The sequence below is a fragment of the Hippoglossus hippoglossus genome, chromosome 9 (assembly GCF_009819705.1).
Source record: "Hippoglossus hippoglossus isolate fHipHip1 chromosome 9, fHipHip1.pri, whole genome shotgun sequence".
Lineage (NCBI taxonomy): Eukaryota > Metazoa > Chordata > Actinopteri > Pleuronectiformes > Pleuronectidae > Hippoglossus > Hippoglossus hippoglossus.
Window position 1 is genome coordinate 10376468 of NC_047159.1, and position 21732 is coordinate 10398199.

The 21732-nt window shown below is 40.7% G+C and overlaps 2 protein-coding genes across 3 annotated transcripts; one reads left to right on the plus strand and one right to left on the minus strand.

Moving 5' to 3' along the window:
* Positions 1–999: 999 nt before the first annotated feature.
* rab3c (RAB3C, member RAS oncogene family) lies at positions 1000–17100 on the minus strand. 2 transcript variants are annotated; one of them, XM_034595979.1, is made up of 5 exons: positions 16925–17100; positions 14716–14940; positions 8409–8527; positions 4208–4332; positions 1000–3809 (listed from the first exon to the last, which is right to left on the minus strand). In XM_034595979.1, exons 1-5 carry the CDS (start codon positions 16940–16942, stop codon positions 3619–3621), a joined length of 678 nt encoding a protein of 225 aa, XP_034451870.1. In that variant the 5' UTR covers positions 16943–17100; the 3' UTR covers positions 1000–3618. The 2 variants fall into 2 exon arrangements, with proteins under 2 accessions (XP_034451870.1, XP_034451871.1); XM_034595980.1 differs by lacking the exon at positions 16925–17100 and adding an exon at positions 16420–16643.
* Positions 17101–18626: 1526 nt separating this feature from the next.
* si:dkey-190g11.3 (uncharacterized protein LOC567059 homolog) lies at positions 18627–21054 on the plus strand. The gene is made up of 5 exons (XM_034595986.1): positions 18627–19022; positions 19714–19818; positions 19931–20071; positions 20154–20204; positions 20331–21054. Exons 1-5 carry the CDS (start codon positions 18864–18866, stop codon positions 20514–20516), a joined length of 642 nt encoding a protein of 213 aa, XP_034451877.1. The 5' UTR covers positions 18627–18863; the 3' UTR covers positions 20517–21054.
* Positions 21055–21732: the final 678 nt, after the last annotated feature.

Genomic DNA, 21732 nt, shown 5'->3' on the forward strand with positions numbered 1-21732 from the left:
TCAGGTTGATAAACAACAGTATAAATTTGGTACATTGACTAAAATTAGAATAGGTGTTTTAGTGTATTTATAGAGTAGGTGTTGTTTTTGATAGCAAAAGTAATAGTACAAAGCTTCCCAAAGTAAAAATACCCAAATCATACATTTAAAATGTTACTGAAGTAAAAGTACAGCTATGTTAGTGGGGAGAATGTAAAAATGCCGAAAAAGCAGCAGTATGCACTCTCAGTACTATATTTCCGATAATTATCCCTGATCCCTTTACCTTGTAAGCAGCATTTCATATTGTAGCCGTTGACGATACTATTAACTACCTCATCTCTGTTACGACTTTAAATTAGTTATTAATTATTCAACAGGGCATCACAAACTCAACAAGTGTGTTATAGGTCAATTCTAAATCTTCCATGAACAAGCATCTTTCAGATAAATACTTAAAAAGTACAAATATTGGCTCTGAAATGTGATAGAAGTGTAAAGTAACATAAAATACCTGAAAGTACTTGAATACAGTGCTTGAGCAAACACACTTATGGTGTCGTGTCATTAAATATTACTGTTGGGCATATTTATTTGAAACAGTGCATCAAGTCTTACATTTAAAACGTTAATATGCAAAGTAACATTAATGTAGTGGCATAGAAAGGATCATATTTTCCACAGAAATTCTAGTAGTAGTAGTTGTAGTAGTGGTGTAGTCGAGAAAAGTGAAAAAGTACCTCAAAATTTCACTACAGTACTTAGTAACATTACACCACTGGAAATGCCTCACTAATATTTAAGTAAAAATACTGTAATGTTCATTCATCAGCCACCATCACATCTCGTTGTTGTAGGCACATCGATGGCACACTAGGTGGCGTACAATCCCTGTAGAAGTGGAACAAGACTCCTGTGCTACATCAGCAGAAACACAACACACACTGTTGAGGCACTGAGACACTGAATCCCTCCTTTCTGTTTCCAGTCAGCAGAGGGTGAGAGAGATCAGACAGGGAGCCGCTGATAGAATCTGATTTATTTCCTATAATCTCAAAAACATACTTCTTACTTTGCTTGCACTCCAAGAAACAAATATACTCAGTTACATGTGAAGTCTTAGTTTTCTAACATGACATTTGTGACATTTTTCTGCACAGCTACGTGAACTCTTCCTCTATGAAATGAATCTTGACTTTTGATCAACACGATAATTCATTTCATGGCTATTTTCACAAAATGATAATATCACACACACACACGTACACAGATGCACACGCACCGAGCACGTGTACACACATATGCGCAGGATCTCTGAACTAGTTAATGTGCATCCCCTTGTTTTTTTGTTTTCTTTATTATTATTACATCAGTATGGCATATGGCATGGACTAAGTTTTTCCTCCTGACTAAGTTACCTTTCACAACAACACTGCATTTTTGACATGATAATACAACTTCAATCAACACCCAACAGTTAGCAGGAACAGCATTTAGTACGTGAATACATTTGTACAAAAGGTATACACAAAACAATACAATATATTACGTAATTTGTCTCTTCAATATGGCAGGTACACACACGCAAGACACACACACACACACACACACACACACACACACACACACAGTCACACAGTCACACATTCAGTGGCTGAAGCACACACTCCTTTATTCTTAGAGAGATTGTACATCAGTTTCAGAGCCACTCACTCACATCCTGCACACAGAGTCATTGTACTCTCGGACGGGAGAGACTATGTACAGGGTTTTAATTCATAAAATATTGCACTTATTGGCCCATTGCATCTCACAGCTATTGCCATGACAATGCTCCTAAGATCTGTAACATAGAGTGATGTATATACACTATCTTATTATTATTATTATTGTTATTATTATTATTATTATATAAATCTACATAGATAAGTCAGGACTGACTTCATGCAATTTTTTTTTAGCTTTTATTCAACTATGCAACAAACAACCAATGATGCTAAAGGAACTGTAATGATTTGGCACTATTATCTTTTTTATTGCTGACCTAAAAAGACATTCTGGATTTTAAATTAAACTATAGAGTTTTACTATACAGACTTAAGTTATTAAGATCTCAATAGTATCTTCTCCATTGAAGCTTCCAATTTTAAACTACTGTATGTCAGAGCTATTTTTGTGTAGCAGAGTATTAAGACCATATTATAGGGGAAATAACCTGTGATTTCGAAAATATAGTGGTAATATTAGGAGAATAAAGTTGTGATTTTATGAGAACAAATTCTGAATACTGCAAAAATAAAGAAAAAAATATTAAATATCTTTTAGGAAATAACCAGCAAGGAGAGTTTCACTCATTCTGGATCCAAAATGTTGATTAGTCTCATTGTTTCTTGGGAAAAGACAAAATCTCTTTGAATATCCCACAGATGTAAAGTACAACGTAACTAGATGCTCCACCTTCTCATTTGGATCTTCTCATATTCCCCATCCAACATGACACGAAGCCAAAAATGACTTTATTCTAGAAATCTCTGATTTTTTCCCTTTAATTGGCCTTAATACTGAATCATTGTTTCTAAGCAGCTTAGTGAGATTTTTCTTTCAGGAGGGACTTTAACAGCACAGACAGGAAACTTTAGCATGCGGACGGAACAATGAAATAATGCTTTTTAAATATATGGCTGTTTATTCCATGCCAGAGCTGATTTATGTATCTCACACTGCACTGTCTTGTGCAGTGTGAGATTTATTTTTTATTTAAATGCTGGATCATTGCTATCACGTGGAGTTGAGGATGGTTAGATTCGGGGTAAGGCTTATCTTCAGATGAAACAGCACAGACAGTGTGAGTGACTTTTTGGCGGCATGCTCATCGCATCAAAGTATAAAGGGGTCGTCTTGGAGGCTAAGCACATTTTACTTACCAGAGATATCACACACCTACGGACAGCAAAACATGGAGTAGTACTTACATCAACATTACACATACTGGACTAATTCCCGAAAAGTAAGAGGCTAACAGAGGGACTTACAGAGGCCGTGTTGGAGATGCTAAAAGGCCACTTTTTTAAATTCCAAGGTAGATGATTTTTAAGATGGCCAAGTTCCACTCGTTTGTGACTCAGACACGATAACACACACTCATGCAAACCCCACACTCACTCACAAGAACACACACTCGCTACACACAACAAATCCGCTACGTCCTATCGTGCACTAAATCACTGATTTGGCAGCTTTAGGAGAAAATAATCCTAGAAAAGGAAAAAGGAAAAATACTGTACAAAAAATAAAAATGAAATCATTATTAAAGCACTCATTGATTTTATCCCTCATATTATAATTATTTTAGGTCTTAAAGATTTTTAAAGGTTTTCTGGATTAACTGTACAGTAGGACTATGAACTATATCCAGCCTTATCAAACATACTTGGCTTATAATCGTACTAACTAGCCAAAGAATGACAATAGTGTCTCTATATTCTAGATATCCTGTAGTGTTACACATTTTGTAACAGCCATGTGTGTTTGTCTGTTTATTTTTCTCTTGATATAAGGTGATAAAGTTGAGAGATAATACGACAGCGTTTTGTTATTCTACTACTAAACTGGGTTTGAGCGGCAGTCCAGAGAACGTTACTAACAGTTGCATCCGGGCTGCTGCATGGGCGGAGCAGTGTCTGTGAGTTTGGCAGTGGGCGCTCCCGTGGTGACGGCCGGGTCCGTGTCCAAGCTCTCGGACATCTTGTCACAGATTAGGTCGACGAGACGCTCGAAGGTCTGCTTCACGTTGACGTTGTCCTTGGCGCTCGTCTCGAAGAACTCAAAACCTGGGGAGGAGGAAGAGCGAGTAACGTGAGAAGATGAAGACATATGAAAAGCCAAAAAACAACAATAATAATAGGATAGATATGATTAAGACAAGATATTGTCTTAATTATCGTCCGAGTCCTGATGGTTTGTGAGTTTTGTTTCCTTCTTTGGACTTTTTTCATCCTGTTTTTTGCCTGTTGCTCATCTGCATTGTTGAACTGTCAGTTTTTGTTCAGCACCTTATTCTGCAAGTAAACTTGGACACTTTTAATTCCCTTTCATTCTTTTGTGTGTTCTCTATCATATCAAGAATACCAAGGTTACAACGTCACCAAGCGATCCAAGGCCCTTTAAGCCTTAGGCCCCCAAAATGTCCGATATGAAAACCACACAGGGGGGTGGATGTTGCTCTTACCCAGCTGTTCTGCCAGCAGTCTGCCACTATCAACCGAGACCACTCTCTCCTCCTCCATGTCACATTTATTCCCAGCCAGCACCACCTGTGCATTATCCCATGAGTAGGTTTTTATCTGGGTCGACCTGCAGGGAATCAGAAACACACACACACACACACACACACACACCAAAAAAAACTGTCAAATTAACACTGCTGCTCTGTTTGATTGAAAGTGTCACAAAACTTCCTGCCACCTCTAATTGGACGGGAGTCTTTGGACACAGACATGGAAGATGGCAGATGGGAGGACATGATGTAAAGTTTGTCGGCCATTTGGACCAGAGTCATTTCATCATTGTGTAATATTTGAGTCACTGATGGCAGCGGTGGGAAAGTGGGTCAGCTGTCTCTGTGTACTGAAAATATGAAATCACTGCTCTGATGTAGGTTGGTATTTCTATTTTGTGACTCTGATATTTATCACACATTCCAGAGCCCTTGAATTATAAGGCTCTATTTTCTACACTAGTTTTATGACCTCTGTAAACTGTACAAGGGAAGGAAGCTTGTTAGCCTATATATTATCAGATATTGTTGCTGCACAGCTTATTGGCATCATTAGTGAGACATGGGCAACATAATCCTGATAATAACTAATGATACAGAGGATGCACTAACAACAAGCAGCTCAATATTTTGTCTGTTATTCATCAGCTTTACACGAAAGCTACTGGATGGATGCACTAAAATTTAACACACACAAAGGGTTTGCACTTCACACTTTGCTTTGCCGTCTGCACACACAATATGGGAAGGAATTTAAGGAACACATTTTCCTCCCGTGGTGTTGCAGTTTGAAAGTAGGGCAGTGAACATACTACGGGCTGAAAAGGGGAGGAAAGAAAGAGGAGAAAAAACAATGTCTCAGAGAGTGAGGGGGGGGGGGGGGGGAGAACAGCATGAGGTTAGCGCTCCTCTCTCTGTCCAGTTCTGTCTTGTTGTAGCAGGTCAGATGTGGATCATGTGGATCACTTCAGATAATATAAACTGACAGGAAGCCTCTTGTGTCACATCTCACAACACGCTCCACATGCAGGGTGTAGTGGGTCTGTGTTTACCAGTGGTAAAATGACAGATGGTGAATTAAAAAGAAGCAGATCCTTTAACATTGTTGTCGTAATGAAATTAATCTTTTTGCAAATGATTTGATAGATTTGTTTCCCCCTTTAAATGCCAGCGTTATCATATTTCCCTGTCTCGACTCTGTCACAGGCAGGAAATGAGCACGTCACAAGCTTAATCCAGCCACAGTCGAGGAAGGAGCCGTTGCCATGGAAACCCTTTTTTTTTTTTTTTGCTCCAACCTTGTCACAAGGAACAAGGGAAAGAGAAAGTGGAATTAAAGCCTGTGGCAAAAAACCCACAAAAATAAGGATTTTGGTTTATATGAAGGGTAAAAAGACGTGACTGTGTGTTGAAATGCTCACAGGTAAAGCTCCAGGATTGTTGCTGCCAGTGACACACTTGGCTCCATTAATTAACATCCCCCTCACAGACGGCAGTATTCCATTAAAGTGTCAAATGGGTCTTATATTATATTAGCTGTGTCTGGCAGCGACCTCTTTTCACCAGAAAGCACCGTTTTTCTCACTTATAAATTCATTTCATTACAAATAAGGCTGCTAATGTCAAGGAGTCCAATGAGACCGAATACAACAGATAGTAAATTCAGTGTTTTAAGATTGAAAGCTGGAAAAAATGTCTAACGGTAAAAGATTAGATTAATGAAATGATTAAGATTTCATCACATGAAGATTGATGAAAAAAATTTTATTATGAGCGAAGTGCAACTGAGACAAGGGAAGTGCAACTGAGACATGGGAACACGTCTGGTTTCATGTTAAGCTGAGCCTAAAATAAAATTCATGTATATTAACTGATGGCTATTTTTACCCCTAATGTCTTCAGTGTGAACTGTATCTGCTCTCTGGTCCGCTGCACTGCTTTGTTGCACAAAACCTTTTTTGCAGGATCCCTGTACCAGTATTGAGTTAAACATTGCATTCCTTATTTCAGAATACAGGGCTTTAAGTGTGTGCTCAGTTGGGGTAAATGCAGCTCCGGCCGTGTCAGGGGCTTGTTTAAGCAGCTGTCAAATGCTGCTAAGCAAAGTGACGGAGGCTGAGCAGACACTGGCCTTAATCGCCTTTGCCACTGTCCAACAATCGGAAGCAAACTCAGTGACATGCAGGTGGAGAAAAAATACCACTTTCTCCATTGAGCCTGGATGAGTCATATCATTATTTCCCTGTAGTTTGCAGATGATGATTCAGAAAATCTTTCCTCTCTCATTCGGTGCTTCGATAATCTCTCTGCAGCAGGGGGGGTGGGGGATTACTGCAGGATGGTGGCAGGGTGTAAATAAAATGGGAAATGGCAGTTTTTCACCACAAGTCCTGTGCAGGGTCCTGGTGTAGGATCTCTATATGGCAGAACTTTGTTTCTACAAAGCTGTTGTGCTGTCCTGGTTGTTCTGATGAGAGCATACTTGTTTTTTACGGTGAGAAATCGAACCCAGAAACCCAGTTTTCGCAGCTGATCGAGCGCCACCTACTAAGCCATGTTTAGACACGAATGCATCATCGTAATTCACCGAACAGTTGGACTCGGGCTCAGGGTCACTGTTCAGCCCACAGACGCTGGGGTGACTCAATGGACCACAGCCATGACCTTTGCAAGTTCCCCCTAGACCCCTCACGTCTGGAGTAGATTCACACACAAACACACTACGTAACAAGTCTGTCAAACAAATATTAGAGACAGACTGTTGGGATTATGAGATGTGGCTTGGTGTTCTGGTCCACTGATGCTTGGTTGGTACGTGCCATGTTTTTGTTTGTCCCTGCTCTGTTTGAACTCTCCTCAGTCTAAGCTGCTGTCCAGGCTTCACCATCACTTCCCTGCTCCTCCCACCAATCACTGGAAACTAACTACTCACCTCTTACCATTGGTGGGATTTAGCAAAGTACATTTACTTTATAACTGTACATTTTCTACAGAGTATCTGTAAGTAGATTTATTTTCATGTACTTTTCACGTTAATTTTTACAATGCATTGCGTAACATTTTCACATTTGTTTTTATATATTTTTTTTAAGTAATCAATAACGAGGGGAAATGGTCCATTGATCCAATCAGAGCTGGCAGGTAACATTAGACCCCGCCTCCTGCAGCAGCTCATTGGTGAAGAAACACCTGGGATGGATTCCAGACTCAGCCATTAATTAATATGACAGTAGTATCATCTGCAGCATTGATATTGAATGTGATAGAGTCGATTATAAGAAAACATACAGCAGGCACAGTTACTGAAGTGGTAGATTATTGCATTAGGGAATAGGCTACACTCGGCAAGTGCTTTTACTTAGAATACTTTTAGCCTTTTGTTCAAAGCAAAAGCTTAGTTTCACTCAAGTAGAAAAGTTAATACTTTTAATTGAGATGTCTTTTGACAACTTATTTGTACTTTTACTGAAGTAAAATGGGATAAGGAGGCCACTGCCTCCTGCTATATAAAGACCCGATCTTCACCTCCTTGCCATAACATCTTCTCACCTTGTGGTGTTGCTCTCCAGCTGAACTTTACCAGTCCTGTTCAGAATTTTTTTTGTTGTGATTTTTGTATTCCTGCCTATACTCTTCACTAACTCAATCTTCTCCTCCTCTTGCCGCAGGATCACCGGCTTATACCTGCTTCCCTCAGCCAACTCAATCAGCCACCCTGCTCCCCAGATATCCCCCTCCTCACCCCTCTCCCTTACTGGACTCTCTGCCCCTGGACACTGGAGTCCCCTACCCCTTTGATCCTTTATTCACTTGCACTTCATATCTTCATATTTCCTCATTGCACATATTTTTTTGTTTATACATCTCTGCACTTATTGTGGTAATAAATATCCTGTGTATATGTCGACAGTTCCTGCAAACCTGTTCTTGGTCACAAACACAAACACAGAGAGAGAATCTGTGTCTGTTAGGATGATATAGGGACGTGGGGAGCTGTTCAAAATGTTTAACATCAAGCGGGCAGGACATCAACTGACTGCAGCATTATGGAGACAAACAGGAAGTTCTCTGGACATGATCTGGAGCTCATACCAGGATAACTCAAACAGGCCTTTTCATGCAAAACGGTCAGAAACAGACCAAGATGACTCACCAGTCCTGCACGGCACCGAACGACTCTTCATTGGTGATGTCGTACATGAGAATGAAGCCCATGGCCCCGCGGTAGTAGGCGGTGGTGATGGTCCTGTATCGCTCCTGGCCTGCTGTGTCCTGCACACACAGAGAACATGATACAGCATTACTTGTTAGCCAGCTGACTGATATGTGCACTGTCATGCTGAGCAGCATCAACACAACTCCGCACTTTAACGGTAAATGAATAAGGGTTGATTTTGGATTTCTTCATTTCCTTGTGGCTTCATTTACTATGTTCGTGATGTGAAAATAATCATTATGCTAATTGCCTCTCTGGCTTCGCATTGATAAGGTGCCAAAACCAGCAGTTCAGTTTTGGCTGATGTGATAGATTCTCTCCTCCACTCGGCTCTGGGCTGCAGCATTCAGAGATCAGTAGCTTTTATGACGTGCGCCTTATAGGAGAAGGTCTAAAAATAGAAGTCAAATGGTGTAAACACTAGGAATCTGCTCACTGTTCATGATAAGGCTGAACAAATCACTGAAAGGCGAAACAAGCGGGTGATTACACAGCGCTGGAGGAGTGGTACATTGCAAACACGTGCAGATCACCCTGGAAACAAGTGCCCACTGCAGCGCTGCAAGATGTCAATGAAAATGCTAATGGATCCCGGCACAGACAGATGAAGCTTTTCTACAGCGAGTGTGTTTTAATGTGGAGGAGAAAATGCATCAGTTGGTTTGATCTCTAACCTGCAGGTTTTCTATAAACCTTCCTGTAATTGTTGTGTAGATGTGCAATTTTATGATAAGACACATAATAATAAATCCCACTGACATGCATTCTGTTTGTACTGTGTTTTTACTGTGCTGTTGTTTCAGGCCTTTGTAAACTCCAGACTTGTCTTCAGGGGGCATCATAGTGAGAGGAAAGGTGGGACTGACTACCGAGGGGCCCTAATGGTGGAGGGCCCCTAACAAACCTGGACCAAATGGGACTTGTTACCTTCTTTTGCATGTTTTAAAAACTTTTCGTTTTTATAGAACGATGTCATCACTTTTCAAATCTGCTTTGTATTCTCAATAATTAGTTTTTTGCCATTGATTCCTGTATGTCCCTGTGTCTGTTCTGTCTGAGTCTGTTTGCTTTGTATATGTTTTATTCTTTTATTTGTTTTTATTTCTATTTTTCATTGATATCTCAATGGGACCTTCAGAATAAATAAATTAAAAATAAAATATTAAAAGATTGTTTTGTTTGCAAGTATTTTGATATCTAAGAAAATTACTCTCACATGTAAAATAAAACTAACTGGGTAAATCAGTTGAGAAATCGACCCTTTCCAAAATGGAGGCTCTCTGTGTTCCCTTTCACCCCCCCCCCCCCCCCCCCCTACAAAAGAGGGACAATGGTTTAGTCCACCTGAGCACTGCTGAACACAGCTCATGAGCAGAGTGAGGCCTCAGGGCCTGAGGCTGCAGCACCTGTGCCATTGTCATGTCTTCTCCAAGCAAATAGAGATAACACAGGAGGTGGGAAAATAAATGGGAAAGGAAAGAAAGACAACAGCTTTAACAGGTGTCTCTCAAAGGAGAGGTGAGCATTACTAACAGTTTCAATATGGTCTATTTATCTATATTACCTGGCAAAGCTCAACGTCATGAAACACCTGCTCCTCGGTTTCAGGAACAGCCCCTGAGAGTTTAACGGCTGGTGCCTCATTTGTTGCTGAGGACGTGAATCAAGGTGAGTTCATGAAGTTTTGAGGAAAAGTTACTGCAAGCAAACATTTTTGCACTGAGATGTGGAGCTCTGGAACGATTATTAGTCTCTTTCTATGTGAGCTAGCATAACGTGTTTGGTATCAACAGATTCATTGTAAGTGTCAAGATCAATATGATTCCATCAGCTCAAAAACTCAGCCGGCAATGGCCTTCAAAAGCAGAGCAGAAATGTTAAAAGTAGGCCAAGAACAAAGGAGGAGAATAATTCTAGTTTGGAGATCATGGTGATCAATATGTCTCAATAACTTTTATATGGTTAAATCGTGTGAGAGTGTCAGATATGATTGAAGGACTCACGCTGTGCACTGACAGAAAACACCACAAAGATGTCACAGCTGAAAAGAAAATGCTGGATTTGTTTGTTTGATGTTTTTTTCTGCCCACACATGTGACTTTTGCTGTTGGTTTGAACAGGCTTTTAGAAAACTGAAACTGGTCCCAGAATAGACTGGACAGTCCTGCACTCCTGCCAGTTCAAAACCACTTTTAGGGATTTAGCAAAAATGAAAACCCATCAGTGCATATTCACTTTGAAAAACTCCAGCATCCTCTCTGTCGGTTCTAGATAGAACTGAGACAAACTTCACATTTTTCCCGATTGATCATCTTATTCGAAGCATAGCTCTTAAAAACATTTGCTTTGTGTTTTTTTAATATTTGCCCTTATTTGTCATTCATGCATCTTGATGAAAGAAATCAGCTACATTTAAAAGACTGATATCTGAGTGTGATATTGTAGTGGCTCTTGAATTTACGTGGACCGTTAGGCCTTGGAGAAGGTATGAGCTCCACCTCGACATTCTGGTTGGAAAGTGGCTTCATTTAGTTTCTACAAATAAAATATGACTCAGTTCAGTTGTCCTATAGTGTGAGGGGTTAGAAAACCCAGATTACTTGTTTAAATGCTGTAGTTCATTAGTCACTGCTCTAATAATCACTACAGCTCCACGAGTACCGCCTCCGCTCAATAATTTGTTTAAGAGAAACAATCAAAAGATGCATCTGAGCGATGGATCAAGAGGGATTTAGCCCACGGATGCTGCTCTAATGTTGGGCCAAGCTTTTTATTCACAGCCCTGCTTTAGTCTTGTTCAACACAAGCCCGACAGGCAGCACTGGATTGTTATCTGCCGCAGTGGTTCTGCTGCTTTGTGTCATTCTGCACATGGCTTCAACAGTGTGCCCATTATAGCCAGAGGACGGCTCTGACCTTCACTCCACACAGAGCTCATAGCCTGCCAAGCCTACACACACACACACACACACACACACACACACACACACACACACACACACACACACACACCACAGCTAGCTCTGACCTGTTGTCAGTTCACTATCAGACTAAAATACATGATACACAATATTATGGTGTGTGTGTGTGTGTGTGTGTATATATAGGCCGCTACAGGCTCATCACAGAGCACAAAGTCACCAGGTGGAGTTAAACCTCTTTATTTCTTTTAGCAAAATAAAGAATATGCTAGCTAAAGCCTCTATGTTTCTGCTTGTGATGACATCGTCACGTTTCATTTCATTTGGTTAAAATTGTGTTGATAATGCACACTGGTACCACCGAGTGAGGAGGAGGAGGAATGGTCATATCTCAAAAACTGATAAATGTACATTGTTTAAATAACTTACTAGAAATTCTTAATTAATATCACAGCTCTATCTATTATCTCTTATCTGGGATTTAGCTGTTAATGCCTAATTATTAACTAATTAATTAAACATATATTTCCCATATGGTGCAAATCGAAACAAGCACCCTCTTCAAATGAGGTTTGTTAGCTAGGGTTAGATTTCCAGCTTCATCTGAAGCTAAGGAGCTGGTAGGTAACCTTCAGTACGCCTCTTCAACGGCTGAAAGTAGAGCTCAGTGATCAATAACAACAATTCTCTCAATATAATTTTGATCCATCGCAATAAAGCAAAAATAAAAAATTAATATATTTAATATATATGAAATATATATTGCTTATGTATTGTGTAGCACAGAGAGGAGGTATGACAACAATCAATATGTTTTGCTCTGTATCAAGTGTTTGTCATCATTTGCCCATAAAGAATTTAAAACCACAACCTTCAGTCTTTGAATTTAAACAAACAATGTGACATTTATCGTGATAATTATCGATCTTGACTGATTTGATTTTTTTTTTAATCTTGATATAGTTTTTTGACCATATTACACAATCCTATAGCTGAAAGAATATCAAGTCCAATCTGATTGTGTGACTTGACTTCTGCTGTATTCTAAAGAAACAGAAGGCAACATAATCGCACAACAAAGTAAATGTGTGCATTTTTTAATGACGGCAGCCGGTGAGTGTTTTATACATGGCACATTTTGTGTTTTTACCCGATTCTGTGGATGCACCATGTCCTGATGTAGTAGAACCTATGCTCCAGAGCCTTGTCTTCCAGTCTCAATTCTAAATCTTGTACATTTTAGTAGCTTATCGATCCTGGGCTGTGCGCTTGACCCTGACCTCTGCATTTCCAGGCTATTTTAGTGAATCTCTTTGCTTGTTCTCCATTAAAAAGACGGTGGGACAGAAAAGAAAGGCAATCTGCTGAGTCCCGAGAATTGGAGCTGCTTGAAAAGCTTCGCTTGTAGTCCGCAGCTGAGCAGAAATCGATGCAAGAAGCTGACTACCTCGAGGGCAGCGGCCGTGAGTGAGGGCTGACACTTGACAGAACTCTTCTTCATTCAGTAAAGTGAGTTTGGGTTTTGCACAAGCCGGAGACTGGCTGCACTGTGTCTCACTTGCATTAGGACGCTTTTATCTCTCAGGAGATAAATGGTGCGACGGCCACAGTGACATGAACCAACAGCCATCACCTTAAATGGCCACTTAGTGTAGACCCAGTTCTGCCTGAGCCCAATTACAAAAGACAGGCCAATTAACTAGAGGCAAGGCCAATCCTTTTTACCTCTGAATATGCTTGTCTTTGCTAATGATGAAAACACATTATCCCGATTAGCCAGTCATTTGACTGCTCAAACTCAGTTTTCAAATCCTGCCGGCCCTTCTTCTTTATCTTTTTGTGTGATTAGCAAACAACCAAATATCTGGGGACGGCCCATTGCGGCAAGAGACAACTACTATGACAAGAGAGCAGAAGCTTCTAAGTAGAACTGGCATTTGGTGTATTACAGTGGAGACTGACGGGGAGAAGGAAAGAAAGAAATCCTCCTCCTCAGTATCTCAGAGGTATTATGAGGCAATCTGCCTCAACAGCTCAGATGAACTCCTAATTAAACAGCCGTAGACGTTCTTCACTTTCCCACACGTTGGGAGGAAGGTGTTGCTTCTTTGTTCCTCCCCACCGCGTGCCAAACTAACACTTACTAGTCTCCTGTCAGTAATGTTGAGACTTCCATCTGTCTCCGTCCTTGCATCGTCGAGTGTTAAACCTCGAAAACACAATAGAGCCTTTCCTGGAGCTTTCTTCTATAAATTAAGCATGCAAGCTGAGGTGCCACATGCTTTTCAAAGACTGAGGAACAAATCACTGAATATATTGTTGTTGCTAATTGAGATTCAAACACTCGTCTATCAAATAATTCCAGGAATCTGTATTCATCCATACTTCATGAGTTGAATCCCCATTTTTGTCTGAAATGATCTTTAAAGATTACTTTTAATGACATGAACATCCCTTATTATTTTCTATCCATACCTGCACAGCTAATACACTGAAAGAAGTAGGTTTGACTCCAAAGATACCTTGACATAAGTATCCATCACATCTTTTCTGCAACAACAGATGCAGGGGGAAGAGTGTCCAAGCATACCAAGCAAGCATGCTCCGACCTAAGAGCCAAACCACTGACTACAAATTGAATAAACCCATAGGTGATCCCATGTGTGCAGGACTTGTTTCTACAGCAGAGCACATCGCCATCATGTCGCAGCCTATCACAGTCCTTGAATTGTATTGATCAACATCGAAGGACATGGGCAGAGGTCAGGAGAAAGTGGGTCTCTGGGCAAAAGATTGACAGCCCTTTATGGACAGGAGTCTCTCTGCGGGAACACCAGAGATGAAAAGCACAGGAGTAACAAGGGGGCAGGGCGTCTCTGAAGAGCCCCTTCCCCCTTGTAGAGCATGGCAAGTCCTCCAGGAGACCTTGGAGGACAACAGAAAACTGATTTCTCCCAGACATGAACTGTGTTTTAACATGCAAATGTCCAGGATTGAAGTGGATTAGATGGAAATTTGTGCATGAATGGAATGACAAAGAAACTGTGAAAGGAAAACGTAACGCTGCAGCTTTGTCTACAAACGCGTTTTCTTTCTTCCATAAAATTACTTTTGTTCGGTCATATGCTAATCCGAGTTTAGCGTCCTAAATAGATGGATTTATAGGAGGAAAGTAAGTTATTATCTGGTGTTGACCGGCTAAGGAAAACATGATTAGCAGAATTAACTCATCTTTCATGCTGTGTTCTACTTGTTTGTTCTGGGATCAAACATTTTGTGGCTCGCTTCTAAATCTTCAATGCTTGGATGTGTATATCACTTACCCAGATCTGCAGTTTGATCCTCTTGTCGTTCTTGTACACGGTCTTCACTTTGAAGTCGATGCCCACCGTGCTGACGAAAGCCGAGGTGAAAGCATCGTCAGCGTAGCGGAAGAGGAAAGACGTTTTGCCCACGCTGCTGTTGCCGATGATCAGCAGCTTGAACATGTAGTCAAAGTTTTGGTCCCCTCCCTCCCCCTTCCCTTTCGCATCCTGAGTGGCAGCCATCTGCAAAAGACAAAACAAGAGACGTTGAAAAGAATACATCAAGAGCGTCACCTTGAGAGTTAATAGGAAGCTTTTCAAAACTGTTACGCACAAGAAAAAATACGAACCTTAATGTGAGACGTTCGTTTTTTCAGTTCTCAATAAGATAACAATCTAGTCTATATGAACACAGGCCAGGAAGTGAAGGTAAGAGGAAGAGCTGGATGTACAGAGAGCAGTGAGAGCTTGTTATACAGGCCACAGATCAGAGGTGACAGAAGGCTGTGTCAGGCAACGCAGCATGACCAACACAGCATGCTGTGGTATTGATGAGTGTACGATTACAAGGATTTTTTAAATGCTGAGTTTGTTTTCTCCAACGTCTTTGTTTTTTCCCGATTCCATTAACGAAAATGACTGCAATAAATACGTCAGTTAGTATTTTATGTGCTGGTGAAAAACATGTCAACCTTCACTCTTCTTTTAAAGGTAGTGCAACATTTTTTACAATATTTTGACATTTCTGAGTGTGTGATGTTTTAATTTTACATTCTAAAGAGTTTAACATCAAATTTGTCCAGACATGAAATCTTTGTCCATGGTGAAACTGCTTTACCTCACTGTTGTATTGATTTTTTTACAATAGCTGAGCTTGTTTTATCGAAACCTGTTATTTCTTTACACTAGGGTTCCATTAACGGAATTTACTATTATTACCGTTATTACCTTAAGAGCAACATAAAGCTCATAAATACAGTAGTATTATGTTAGTATTTTATGTGCTGGTAGAAGTGGATCTATATTGTACTGGAGAAAAAACATGTCAAGGTTCCCTCTTCTCTCCCATTCAAATATATTCTGTTGACATTTCTGTTTTCATTTGACGGTACAAAGACTCCACCATCCATTTTAATCAAACATGAAATCTACATCTACATTAAAACGGCTTTACCTCACTGTTTTACAAATGCTAATATTTGATAAAGAGTGCATCTTTCACCTCCAACGACGCACATACACTGAGCATTTCCGTGCAAGAGGACAAGTGCTCTACAATCTGCAGGATGACAAGAGCACAGTCATCTTTAGCTCCAAGGTGATTCTATTTTTTTGACAAAGCCACTGCACTTATATGTCAAACATGTGCGGCCGAGCTCTCCCTGTCGCCCGGTTATGCGGTTATAAAAGATGCCGGACATCCATCCTGCACAGCCTGCGCTGGATTTCCGGAAAAAGAAAAATCACCATTGAGGCAGCGTTTGCAAGGACACCGCCGAAACATCAGTGCACTGCTGGCATCAGCACACAAAACACGACCAAACCCGTTCGATCTGATATAAACCCGCACATGGAGGAGAAAGGCAGCCGCATGCATGGAGAATATAAAACCAGGACATTTGAGCAAGCGGTCTTATTTTCTTTTCTTTTTTTTATCTCTGGAGGAAATTCTTGCACATTAAACTACACCCGAGACGCGTTGAGGATATTGTGGTGACAAACCTGATTTGAAGGCCTCGGCTCTGATCTTTATCTGCCTCTGTTTTGCAGAACACGGTCTTTCTGAATATCTTGATGTCTAATGCAGTTGATGTTCCCCCCTCCGTGTCTCTGTTCGGAGCGCGCACCGGTTTCAGCACCTGGGAGCTGTCCCCTCCGCCTCGGATCTGGCACGCGTGCTGGCTGGCTCGCGTGAGATGACGAGCACGAGCGAAGTGCGTTACGTTGAGGGTCTCTGACGTTATCATAGGGGTGGGGGTGAAGGGGGTCGAGAATATGGGGGTTGTAGTTTTTGCTCGGTGTCCCCGCAGAGGCGGAGGGCGACATCCGAAGTGCAGAGTCGACTACATTACTCGGCATGCAGCGCAGCCCAGATGTTCACAGCTGTAATTCTATTCATATTCTTGCAGAAATCCTTGTGCACAATCTCTATAATGTCCGTGCACATCTGACGTTACCAGCTGCTTTTCCTATAGCTCTAGCCTTCTAGTACAATGATGCATCTTACCTTCCCATACAAATCCATTTCAGCAATATGGGCCCCTGCTTGTGTTGGTAATTCACTCCAGAGACGAACCAAACTCCCAGCTGGGCAGCATGAACTATTATTTTGTTCTCTTCTTTTCAGGAAGCAGATATAATGGCCTCCTCTCCTTGTGCGTCACTCTCGCTCGGCCCTGCTCTCGTCCCCCTCCCCGCCCTGCAGGCTGCAGTCAGCTCCGCTTCACAGGGGGCTGAGTAAACACAGGCCTGAGTGGCTATTATTATTATTCATTGTTGTTGTTGTTAGTAGTGTTGTTATTATTATGGGCCTTTCAATGGGAGCAGGATGAGGAAGTGGAAAAAAAGACATCTTTGCACCTGAAATCTCATCAACCCCTATTTTAGGTGGATTATAAACCCAACATCCTTAATGGGGAAACTGCGAAAAGGAAATGAGCAGTTGAGCATTTTTACTCGGTATAATTCCTATTTCCTATCTTGCCCCTGAAGGGAACGTTGCTACTAATAGACCAGTACACAGACACAATCACATCGAGGCTGTTACATAATCGTGAAGTAGATATAAAGGCTCTGGCAGACATTTGATATGGCGTGTGTATAAAGGTAACTGCCCTTTGACGTTTGTGTGTGCGTGTGCGCGTGCGTTGCTGAGTGCGCAGCAGCAGACTGGAGGGGGCGTGCCAGGTAGGCTGCACGTTTGTGTTTGTCTCTGCAGATTTTCAAGGTTTTGTGTCGCTACTTCACAAATGCACTGACAGATATTTTTATACATTTGTGTTTCTTGCTCATCAGAAAGTTAAGTACGTTTTAGTTCGATCACTTTTTAAGGTTTCGCACCGATCGTCCGACTCAACTCTGCTTTGGAATAACGTGACCTTGTTGCTCCTCTGATCCAGTCTTCTGCTGTGCTTCATGTTGACAGAGCTGCTGTCTCACGTAGTGTCTCTACATAAACCAAAAAAGGTGGTAAACAAACACAACTTTCTAGAAGTCTCCATTAGTAAATCATCTATAGCACCCCCTGCTGTTGAAAAATATGCTCTGGTGATATTGAGTAATATTTAACAAAAGCTATATTGGTAGAAATAAAGTAAGTGTTGCTTTATAACTCCACTCACTGACCTTCTGAAGTGACCTGTTACAGAGTTAGTTTTAACCTGAGTGACCTTAACCTGTTTAAATACCACGTGTGCTCCAAATGAGATTCAGCCGTTAATGGCATTAAAGAAAATAAACCTTCAGTTTGTATCCAGTCCATTTAAGTTAATGCCCTCAAATGGACTGGGTGGTTTGAAGACCTCAACTTTGCAATACTTTATTCTTCCTAAAAACAAAATATATTCTTCACTCGTACATGGTTTGCATCCAGGCAAAAACACTTCATCTAATGTGCTGCCAAACCATTTTAGGGGTCGACCAATAATATGGATGCTCTGATATATTGATCAGTATCACATGTTGGCCAGTGGGTAATCAGAAACTACAGAAGGGCCAATGTTATGTTTGATTTTGAAAAACTGTCTCAATTACATAGTTTGCCCACCAGGCAGCACTGAAGAGATTATTTATCCAAATAATCAGACTGAATTTCTATTTGTTTTTACTTCAGTTATTCGTTTATAGTTTATGGCGTCATTCTCAGTTGTTGCCTGGAGCAGGTAAGTAAATATTTTTCAAGTTGATTAAGGACATGTTTATAGATAAGTTTTTTTATTTCTGCAAGGCAACATTACAACAGCCTGTTAGTTAGCTCTGTAAAATATTAAAATCTCCATTCTACCACCCAATAAACTCTGATTGGTTGACTCTCAAAAAACCAAACCCAAACAAAATATCATTGGATTTTTTAAAATCAGATTTTCTCTTGATCACAGTATCTGTTGTGTTAGAGGAGAAATTTCTTTCATTTGCTGTATTTCTACCCACGTTGATGACAGTTTACAATGGAGGACTCCATTGAGGTGATTCTTCAGGAGCACAGCAGCGTCCTCCCCACCAGCATTGTGCTCACGGCCTGCACAGGTGCTCTGCTCACCGGCCTGTATGGAGTCTGGAATCTCTTTTCGTTGCCCGGCTTTCGTCAAATCCCCCGGAGACTCAAGGTGCTTGAGATTACCTTTCTTGTTTTTTATCTTTTCATCTGCCTGCTTTGCCGTCTTTCTTTCAAGCATTAAATGCTGCAAATTTCCGTGAAACCAAAGAAAAGAGTACGAGACGGAACTCTCTTGCACATTAACAATAATGCACTATTTCTTTTACCGTCTGTGTAAGATGAATCAGAAAAGATGCAGCAAAACAATATAGGCTGTTTATAGCTGATGCAAATACTTAAATCTATCAAGCTGCACTGTCTTTTTCTTTTAAACTATATGATGCTTTGTCTATCTTTTATTCTATGTTTATCATAGGAAACAGCTGGAGTTATACATTATGACAGATTAAACCCAGTTTACTTTAGATACACCAGACAGTGCTGTATTTATCATTCAGACAAAGAGAGTGGGAGATCAGATCTGAGTTTGCAGGCACAGCACTCAGGAGAATGGACCATTTAATATGCTTAAAATGAAGCATATCCAGAGATGTTTTCACACGAAAAAAACATCTTCAGGCTGTTATTCTCCTTTTTAGTGGACATTAATAGAGGCATCTATCATAGAGGGATAGATAAGACACTGTGTCATGTTCCAGCTCTGATTTACCAACTTGATAGCAAGAAAGTTTTGTAATAATAAAAATACCACATCACCTGTCACATGTGTCTACTCACTGTGTGTTTGCACTGTGCTCCAGGTCCCTTATTTGCCCTCCAGCAAAGATCAGACACTGAACATTATGAAGCTGCTTGAGGGACGAACAGGTCACCTTGCAGATCTGGGATCAGGAGACGGACGCCTGGTTAGTGATCTGCACTGAATGAATAATATTTGTATCACGCTGGAGTTTAAATATGAGTTTTTTTTAATGCTTGCTGTTGATCTCAGGTTACACAAAGCTTTTTGGTTCCCAGGTGTTTGCAGCCTCTTCTGCTGGCTTCCAGTGCACAGGCTTTGAGATTAACTCCATATTAGTGGCGTATGCCAGGAGCAAGGCCCGCTGGACAGGAGTGCCCCCCGGCCAAGCAACCTTTGTTAACAAAGACTTCTGGAAGGTGAGACACTAACAGAAAGTACTGCTGTTCTCATTGATCTGAGTTGTTACATCACCACGTTTGTGTCTCTCTTCTTTTACAGACTGATTTGTCTTTGTACAACAATCTGACTGCTTTCCTTGCTCCAGGAGTGGTGAGCTGGAAATTTATGTCCATGAAGAATTATTTCTCTACCTTCCTGTTTATGATGTATAAGTCAAACTGTATTTCAAGCGTTTTTATTGCTAAGCGTGACTGATTCAGGCTTTTCTGTTTACAGATGGAGGATCTGGGGGAGAAGCTGTTGAAAGAGCTTGCAGATGACACGCGTGTCATCGCTTGTCGTTTTCCTTTCCCCAACTGGCCTCATCGATCGTCCGTCGGCTCCGGTCTTGACAAGACTTTTTCATATGACATGGGCACAGTGCGCTCACACCTGAGAAACGTACCAGACACAGCGGTGTGATAAGTCACAGTCTCTTGGTCTCACAAGCAACAAATCCTCCAGACACATTTTACTAGACTACAAATTGTGATGTTTAAAGGAAAACCACTGTGAGTTTTGGGAAATTGCTGATTTAAGTCAGTTGCGCACACTGATCAGCATTGATTCTTTTCTGACGTCTGAACATAACAAGAATGAAAGGGACTCTGATTAGACAAGAAGTAGACGGGATTTCTACAGCACTTATCCCCACAGTGTTTGTTCAGCCTCGCCACTTATAGAGAAAATGGAGTCTGCCATATTTCTGGTGGCTGCATAAGAATTCTTCCACTAAAATTAATTTCCACATTAACACTAATAAACCTTCTTGGTGGCTTGCTACAGGGGGGATTGTGCGTTTAGTGCTGTTGTTTGTTAGTTCATAGTTTTCTTCTGCTTTGTTGGTTTGGAGTTAGATGCATAATTATATTAACCATTATAAAAACCACTGCAGCGCATTGCTGTTCTAAAATCATACTGTGGGTCTCTGCTTTTGTGCCACCACCTTACAGGCGGTTTAAATACTGCTTAAAGTATAATAATCCCAACATTGTTAACTGGTTTGCTCTATTTTCTCGAGGAATAGAAGCCTGAATAGTGTAAAAGTGATTAACACAGAAAATATTAGTAGCAAATTACTCTTTTTAAGGTGCATTATGCCCAAATTAACTATGTCTGCAATGACTGTTCTTCTTCTTTACATAATAGATAATAATTTCACAGCCAAGATCAGTGGCGTGTCATTAAATCTTAATTTTGCATTGATCTTGCCTTTGATTAGCCAATATTGCATTAAAAACACGCCAGAAAAAATCTAACAATTAAAAAAAGGTTGTGCAACAGGGAAGTAGGGCTTTTGACGGGAAGAAATAACAAGTTAATAAAGGAGGTACGGGTACTCAGGGAAAGTAATGAAACAATAAAGTAAAACAAATTATAACATTTTTGTGAAATTACCTTAAGATCTGCGTTGCGCAATTAACTTTCGTTTGATATCGCTTACTAGGGCCCAAGCACCGACCATGTGAAGGCCCTATGGCTCCACTATACATTGTCCAGTCAGCAACAAAATTCTCACCTATGATCAAAGAGTCCCAGCCTGAACAGCTCCATATGTTAATATTATCTCAGGGTCATAGCGCCACCTACTGATCAGCATGAAAATTAAGTTGTTGGCTCCATTGTTAAATTGATAAAG